At 38.7% G+C, this 8,516-nt stretch overlaps 1 protein-coding gene across 1 annotated transcript; it reads left to right on the top strand.

The window, feature by feature from the left end:
• The first annotated feature begins 2,299 nt into the window (after window positions 1-2,299).
• On the top strand, window positions 2,300-8,023 carry LOC126596927 (uncharacterized). Its single transcript, XM_050263629.1, has 13 exons — window positions 2,300-2,730; window positions 3,058-3,241; window positions 3,360-3,428; window positions 3,520-3,618; window positions 4,013-4,092; window positions 4,182-5,016; window positions 5,504-6,183; window positions 6,523-6,607; window positions 6,726-6,777; window positions 6,892-6,941; window positions 7,127-7,174; window positions 7,277-7,471; window positions 7,551-8,023. The coding sequence occupies exons 1-12, from the start codon at window positions 2,474-2,476 to the stop codon at window positions 7,451-7,453; spliced, it is 2,616 nt and encodes an 871-aa protein (XP_050119586.1). The 5' UTR covers window positions 2,300-2,473; the 3' UTR covers window positions 7,454-7,471; window positions 7,551-8,023.
• The last annotated feature ends 493 nt before the right edge of the window (window positions 8,024-8,516 follow it).

The following is an 8,516-nucleotide window of genomic DNA, read 5'->3' as shown; positions in this document are numbered from 1 at the left end:
ATAAAAACAAAATATCATATGGATAGAGAGTGAGGCTAAGGGGGTATGTAAAATACCCAACACTTGGTCTCGATGGAGATCCGACATGCCAGTTGAAGGAGGGAAAATGAAGGAGGGTAGTGGATCTAAAATCCAATTTCGGATCGAAGCCCGCTCATCCAAGTACATGGTGGGATGGGGATGGAGTATCACTACTAAGGATGAGGGAGGAAATAAAATTAAAAGGTAGAAAGCCATAAAAGTAGATGAAAAACGCCAGATAAGGGACATGAAACCCAAATATGAGACAAGCTCAGAGGATAGTTGAGACTCGACTCAATGGAAACTGAGATAAACTCAGGTGAAAACTAGGAATAAAAACGAATTAAGAAGACTAGAAAGGGGAGAGAAATAAGAGGTGGATGTAGGGAAGAGGATGAAGCAGATGAGATGAGAGAGAAAGAAAAAGATGGAAAAGGCAGATGAGAGAGAAGGGAAGGGAATGAGGGAACGAGGAGGGAAGAAACAGTAGTGGGCTACCGCCTACCTTGAGCAAAAGTAAGGGTCGGTGGCTAAGCTTGAAGTTGGTGATGGAGCCTGTGGATCTGGGTTTCTAGAGAGAAACAAAGAGAGAGAGTCGTTTAATGATCGATGTTGTTGTATTTGATTTTCAAAGGATTTATTCAACAATATATGAAGTGCTAATAAAATATAAGTAGTTTGGTGATAGCTCAAATGACCGTAAAATGGCCACAAAACAAGGCATTTGGTTTTAGCTTCCTAACAAAAATAAACCGGATAGCAAAGCAAAGCCGGACAAATCTTTAAACGACAACATTTTGTATTATAAGAAATATGACATATCATCATATTCCTAATTGAGTTGTAGTCACTGATTCTGTATCTAAAGCGAATTCAAAATTCCGATGAATATATCAACCTAACTAGCAGTGTCTAACATACCTACTAATTATTATTCACCAAATTTGGGCTAGACTACAGCACAACCAATTTTGCCCTTGTAATTGATACTTCAAGTTCTTTTGAAATCTATTTTTTTTTTAAAGCTTTGTGAAAGAAAAAAGATATGTTAGCATGAGTTTAGTTCAACATGATTGATTTTCACCTTAGGTCATCAATGTTTAAAAAATGGTTCGAAAGGCTCACGTGTCACATGATGTGTAATGAGTGAATTTCAATCAAAATTAAGACGTAGATGGTATATTATTATAGGGTTGTGTTATCCACACATTTTTTTTTACTTCACACACACCTTGTTAATTTTTGTCCGTTAATCTTCTTCAATTCATCTAATCCGATGGCTGAAAATAAAAAAGGTGTGAGAGAAGTAAAAAGGGATGTGTAGATATCACACTCCTTACTATATTGACATCCACATTAAAATAGGTGTGTGTAGCCTTGTAGGTATGGAATTGCCAAAAATATCTTCCACGTGGTGTTTGTGCAATATACTGAGTGCGCGTTTACTAATCTGTAATCAAATTGAGAGGAATTGGATTGAGGATGAATTGAAATAAGGTGGAATCATAATAAGATTCTTGTTGAAGTTGTTTACTAAAACTGTCAGGAATCGGAGTAGGAATGATGTTGAGTCCATATAAGTTGTTTACTAATTCATTTCAATCGGAATGAAAACTAGGTTGATTACTATATTGCCCTTACATAAATAAATTATTTTCATACTAATTAATTAAATTAAATTCTTAATTAAATTTATATAATAAAATTCATCTATATAAGCATGTATAAATAGGTTTTATTTATTTATTAAAAGATGGCAAGAATGATGTTGAGTCCATATAAATTATTTACTAATTCACTTCAATCGGAATGAAAACTAAGTTGATGACTAAATTGCCCTTACATAAATAAATTATTTTCATACTAATTAATTAAATTAAATTCTTAATTAAATTTATATAATAAAATTATCTATATAAAAATATATAAATATGTTTTATTTATTTATAAAAAATGACATAATAAGTGTCAAATGAAGGGCAATGTTGGGATAATAAGAAACAAGTGAGGGCATAATTGAAATAAAAGATGCATTCCAAATTCCCTTGCCCTCAGGGAATTCAAATACCTCACAAAACTAGGGAATTCCTCCAATTTCAGGAATTGGATTCCCTGTTTCGTGTGGGCTCTATCAATTTTTTGATTCCTTAATATTTAATAAACACCGAAATACTCCGTAATCGGAATTCAATTCCCTTTCTTTATTTCGATTACTCTAGGTAAACATGTCATGAAGGAAAAATATACGAAGATGGTTCGGGGCGAGCTAAACGGGTCAATTCAAGCGGATCCGACCCACGCCCATCCACGTCGCGTTTCTCGTGTGCACCAAGTAACAACGGCAGCGCATCAACAAACTCCGTCTCTCTGATGCCTAACACCGGTCTCTCACTCCCATCGACACTCTCATAGACTTCGCAATCGGAAGAACTCCAGTGGTACTGCGGCTCACATGGACCCGCAATACCCGACCAAGCCGGCGCGATCGTACGGGCCGCAGATGAAAATGACGATTCAGCCCTCGCAGCACTCTGACAACGACCGGTCCACTGGCGAGCTGCGCGCGCTCGATTGCAACCTCACCGCCCTCTGCGACCACATACAGACGGAGGGCTTCAATTCCGGTGCCTTCTCCGATATGGTCGTCCACGCCATGGGCTCCACCTACCACCTCCACCGCCTTATTCTCTCCCGCAGCCCCTACTTCAGGTCCGTTGTCCCCAATTCCCTAAACCCCCTTTGTCAATTTACCAAAATGCAACTTGAATTCGCCCCCTCGCCGGCTTCATCGGCGTTGTTGGATGATGTTGAATTAATAATTGTGGGGTTTTATTGTTAATTTGAATAGTTATGTGGATGTATGTATATATGGAGAGTACCTAGATTAGCATTTGCACTATTAAGCTTGAGCTTGGCAATGGGGGGTTGATGAAATTACTTTTGTTTTCGATAATGCACGCGTAATTATGTAGCAATTAGGTGCTTACTAATCACCTTGTGCAATCTTCATATGCTGGACTGTAATGTGTCTGGCAGGAACATGCTTCATGGACCTTGGAAAGAAGCCAGTGCCCCCGTTTTAACCTTACATATTGACGATAAGAATGTTAACGGAGAAGCAATTGCAATGGCTTTGGCGTATCTGTACGGTCACCACCCCAAGCTTAATGATAACAATGCATTTCGTGTTTTGGCTGCCGCTTCTTTTCTTGACCTTCAGGTATCATTTTCTCGTTTTGATTTCTTCTTTTACTTTGCGTGACTATTTTCTTTTCCACTCTAGAAGTCCCGTCCCTTTATGTGCATTTAGGTTACGGCTTGATGTTCTTTTGATGCAGGATTTGTGTGCAATATGCACAGACTTCATTATATCTGAATTATGGACTTCAAACTTCTTAGCCTATCAGGTTCGAAATGCTTGTGCCGCTTCTTTGTTTATGTATGACCCACATGCTACCATTTTCTTTTGTAATTGAGAATGCCTACTTGTGCTTTTAGGTGTTCGCAGAGAGCCAAGATTATGGCATACATGGAGAACGAGTAAGAAATGCTTGCTGGGGCTACCTTTGTCAAAGTGGTTCCATGGAGTTGAAAGAGGTAAAAGATGGTGTGCTTATTTTGTAGTAATCACTTGTGGGTTTTGCACACATTTTCTTCTTCCTTCTGTTTTCCTTTGAGATCATATAACATGACAACATAAGAAAAGATGAGAGAGAAGAAAAAAACAGTGGATGCCGAAGGAACATATTTGTTTTTCTTTGCAATATTAGCATACTTAACCTTGCCCAGTCTAGAAAAATATGGCTTAAGCTCTGTTATTTTATTTAATTATGATAGCATATCTCAATTTTTTCTTCTCTCTTGGATCTATCCATTGTCAATGACTCAGTATATTTGATTTTATAAGGATTAAGTATATTTTAAGGTTTTTCAGTTTTGTTAATGCAAACCTACTGCTACGTATTCTATTTCCTGACATGGTCATGGACAGGTGCTTCCAAAACTTTCAGCTCAAACCCTGCTTGCATTGCTGACCTCTGATGAGCTGTGGGTACCCAGTGAAGAGAAACGGTAAGGAGCATTGACGGCCTCTAACTCGGGTTTAGTAATCACAGCTTGAGTTCCTTTTGATGTGTTCTTTATTTTTCCTTTGTGGAAAGGTTTGAGCTGGCATTCTATGCATTCCTTGCAAAAGGTGCTCAAAGCAAACAGGAAGACTATGATCATGGAAGTTCCAGTTCTGAGGCAGGAACGGATACTCCATCTGATTCTTCTAACGCAAAGGGAAAGAATCTGATTGATAGCTTTGCTAACAAAAGGTTAGAGTCTGAAGTCGGACGCTTAACCCTAAAAGATGACGTAGAGGGCCATAATACTGCTCGTAGTCTTTTGATAGAGCTTGCAGACTGTGTGGTTGATTTCCAAACAAGAGTTTCAAATTCCAAACAGCAAGTCCAACAAGTTGTGGAACCTCAATCCAATTTGGAGCCAGGATACAACTGCAGCATGGGTGGTCCTTCATCATTAAAAAATTCACTATCGGAAATAGGTGTGATGAGAACCTCATGTTATGCTGAAATGCCAGTTGGTGTTGGAGCAAGTAGACTGGGGGCAAATGGAGTGGCTATGGAAGGGCCATCTGATGAAGGATCATGCTATCACTTAAATAACAACAGTTGGTTTGCCAGGGACCAGTCAAGGCAATGCTCTTCAATGAACTCTTCCACTAGTGAGCTCATGCCAAATGATTGGGGAAGATGTGGCATGCCTCCTCTTTCATGGGGTGGCAGGGTTGTAGGGAGAAGACAGGTTAAAGGTTATGCTAAAGGGAACTTTGGGGTTGGTGGGGAGGAATATGATGCATTTGTTAATATATTTGAAGGCGGATCTCTTTTATACTGCAACATGTCTTTTGAGGCACTTTTGAATGTACGAAAGCAACTTGAGGAACTGGGGTTCCCCTGCAAAGCTGTAAACGATGGTCTTTGGCTGCAGGTTTCTTTCTATATCTGTTTTCTTTTTAATTCCATCTTTCTTTTGCTAAACAAGTGTGGGAGAAATGAAAGAGCAATCATTACAGTTACTTTGTTAATGTTTTGGTTGTGCGCACAAACAAGGTGCATCTAGTTTTTATAGTAATTTTGATTGGTATGCAATTTGTATGTCTTACATGCTATCCCTATTAACTGGTATAGTTAACCATTTGGAAAAATATCTTATAAACCATAGTGCTGATAAATTGCTTCAGTCGAAGAACTATTTTTACAGGCCCTGGCAGACTGACTGCAAGGGCTCTCTGCCCACCTCTCACCTTGAGAAAGCCAGGCATCTCTTTCTTCCATACACACATTGTTGCCCGCGGTTATGCTTTTGAAGAGATGTCTTATTTGTTTATATGTGTGTTTAAATATCAATATGTTGCAAAGAAAACCCATCTGTTTATTTTTTTACTGACTTAATTGTTTGGTATGCAATCATGTAGATGCTTTTAAGCCAGAGAGTCCAAGAAGTTGGTGCTGATACGTGCAAAAATTGCTGTCTTACAAATATAGCTTGCAGTTGCAGACAGCAATTTTCATTCTCACAGGGAGTTACTACCGGATACTACATGCAAGAGCATAATCAGAATAATTCTCCTGGTGTATATGTTGCTGAGTCTGCCCCAGGTGAAGGAAATGGTCTCTTTAGGCCTGTACGTGTGCATGTCAGGGGTCCTGTTGATGGGCTTGCTGGTATCGGACGTGGAACTACGTTTGTACCAGCAACTGCCTGGCCTCCAACTCGGTTTGTCTTTTCCCGTGTGCCATTTGGCATGGGCAACAGAAATTGCCAGCAGTCTCTTGCTAATGATGATTCAGAGGCTAGAGCTGACCATAATGGGGACCTGTCTGGAGATGGATTAACAGCTTTAGTTGGGCTAAGCCAAGGAGGGAACAATGTAGCTAATGCTCATGGGGAGCAAACAGAGAGAGGCTATGAGATGGATATGCAAAGCAGAATGGCTGGAACGTCCATGTCGGTGCCAAGTACTAGTGGTGTACCCATTCAGGTGGTAGAGTCGTCAGACCATGCGCTTGGGATTGAGTGGGATAATGCAAGCAGTTCTTCCATCTCATTGGATATGAAAACACCTTTAAGTCACTTCCCTCCTTTCCGCTTTGGGTATGTGAGCTCTTTCCATTACTCCTTTCCACCTGCGCTTCAGATTTTGAACTCTCTTTGGAAAATAATAATCATACATTCTTTTTAGGATGCTGTCCTATGATCTACTAGCTTAGAAGTCTCCTTTACAAATTGATTACCTAATTATATAAGTGCCTTTGCACATCTACTTATGCAATTCCTTTCTGCTTGGGACTGGATTTTGTGTGTGTGAGGATGGTTGAGTCAGAATCTGCTCAAGTCCGAATGTCATTAACAATATTATGATGTGGATGTAATGATTGGTCATCATGCTCAATTGTCTGTCCTACTAATTACAAGTCACCCTTTTTTTTACAGGGTGCAATTTGAGGATGTGCACAGGCTTAGTGATGGCCAAGTGAAGCACTCTTCAGAAGTCTTTTATGCTGGTTCTTTATGGAAGGTGTTTGAGTACAAACTTGTTGTTCTTTTCAATATAAGATTTACATATGTGGTGATGCTTTTCCGATTTCCAATTTCCATGCTCTCAGACAGAATGGGTATTCTGTTCCAATTTATAGGTTAGCGTTCAGGCTTTTAATGATGAAGATCCTCAAGGACGTCGAACACTTGGTACTGTTCCTGGCTTAATGATATATACCTTGGAAGCATGTTGTTTTGCTTTCCTGAATTATATTTTAAATTTGTTGCTTAAGCTGAATGCATATCATATATTTGTTATTTCAGGATTATTTATTCACCGACGTAAGGCAGAGATTACTGATTCATTCAGAAAGGTTAGCCAGCCTTCCCTTGATTGTTCGAGCATGATTGGGTTATTTTAGTTATGGAGAAGAATGCTTCTTATCTTCACATTTAAAGGATCACCCTTTTTCACTGTGTTTTGCTGACGAGTATGTTTTGTCACATTTGTGACTCATATGGTTGTTAATTGATACTTTACGGTTTGTGCCCAAAACAGGTGCAGATGTATGTCGATTCTCGTGAAAAGGTTACAGCCCGCTATCAGGTAACATTCCAAAGTGACCAAACATTGTCAACTTAGCCCATTTTCATGTTACGCCAGAACCTTGTATATTGAATCCGTGCTTCATATACCTGTATGATGCAGTTAATTTGCCCATCAAAGAGGGAAGTCATGGTGTTTGGGAGTTTCAAGCAAACAGGCACGCTTTTACCAAAAGCTCCCAAGGGCTGGGGATGGCGGTCGGCTCTGCTATTTGACGAGCTTGCTGATCTTCTCCAAAACGGGGCCCTAAGAGTGGCTGCTGTTGTACAGCTTGTATGAATAATGAATTATACAGAGGTAGTTTCAGTGGTAAATTTATCTGGAACATGATGGTAACTATCCTCCTTGCTGACACAGATATTTTCTTATTTTTCAGATAAAAGCCACAACCGAATAAGGTGGCTTTCGACGTACGAGGTGACAATTGGACCTTTTTGCTGTGTTGACAAGTAGTTGCCTTTTGTTTATTTAAGGATTCTCTTGCGAAGAAATACTGTGTTGAGGGAAAGAAAGAGGGAAATGTTTACACACCATTTTTCTCCATTTGCATCCTTTGTTTGGTTTTGTTTGCTGATTTTCTTTATTCGTTTGATCAAACAGTCGGTAACAGGCGTGGGGTGTGCATGTGGAGAAAAATGGTGTGTTAAAGTCTTCTCCCATGAAAAATTGTCTTTGTATTATTTTTCGAATGTCTGAGTAAACAATGTGTGCAGTGGATTTGGTTAAGCTCGCACCTCAAGTGCTATGCTAGCTAGTCAAATATTTACCTATGTCATCGTATGTGTGGTGTTGCCCTAAGTGGACTATGTAATGTATTTTATCTGCTGGATTACGGGTGGGCGTTTGATACATCTTTCGATCTTTGCTACGTGCTTATACTCGTGCTTCGAGAGCAGCGAAGACTTGCAATCTTTACGTTCACTGATGCAAATGGGTACAGGTGAGTTCTGTAGCATTCGATGTTTGTTTTAGTTGCAGTCTTGTTCGGTTGCTAGACGTCTATTCAAACCTATGGCTATATCTATTGAGCAAACATTCAACCAAATTTCTCGTCTCACTTTTCTTGTCTTCTATTTAATCCATGTGTTTTCAATTTAGTTAATTTGATCTTTGTATTTATCTCTATTAGCCGAACATTTTTATCTAATTTCTGTAAAAAAAAAAAAATATAAATTATTATAAACTTATTTATAAAATAATTTACTTGATTTAAAATATCTCAAATGAAATAAATTAAAAGAAAATTTATTTCTCAAATCATTTTTCTGTAAAGATAAAAGGTAATTATATCTCTTATAATTTTTTTTATGAATTTTTTAATAGAGATGAAATGAAATGTCCT

Source organism: Malus sylvestris, chromosome 13, assembly GCF_916048215.2.
Source record: "Malus sylvestris chromosome 13, drMalSylv7.2, whole genome shotgun sequence".
Classification (NCBI taxonomy): Eukaryota; Viridiplantae; Streptophyta; class Magnoliopsida; order Rosales; family Rosaceae; genus Malus; species Malus sylvestris.
This window is presented reverse-complemented; position numbering and strand designations above follow the sequence as displayed.

What these genes read in the sequence shown, in the direction of transcription:
- LOC126596927 (XM_050263629.1), top strand. Translation starts at nt 2,474, where the DNA reads ATGGACCCGCAATACCCGACCAAGCCGGCGCGATCGTACGGGCCGCAG. An exon ending in CTTCTTTTCTTGACCTTCAG is followed by an intron (nt 3,242 to 3,359) that starts GTATCATTTTCT and finishes CTTTTGATGCAG; the next exon opens with GATTTGTGTGCAATATGCAC. An exon ending in CAAACTTCTTAGCCTATCAG is followed by an intron (nt 3,429 to 3,519) that starts GTTCGAAATGCT and finishes TTGTGCTTTTAG; the next exon opens with GTGTTCGCAGAGAGCCAAGA.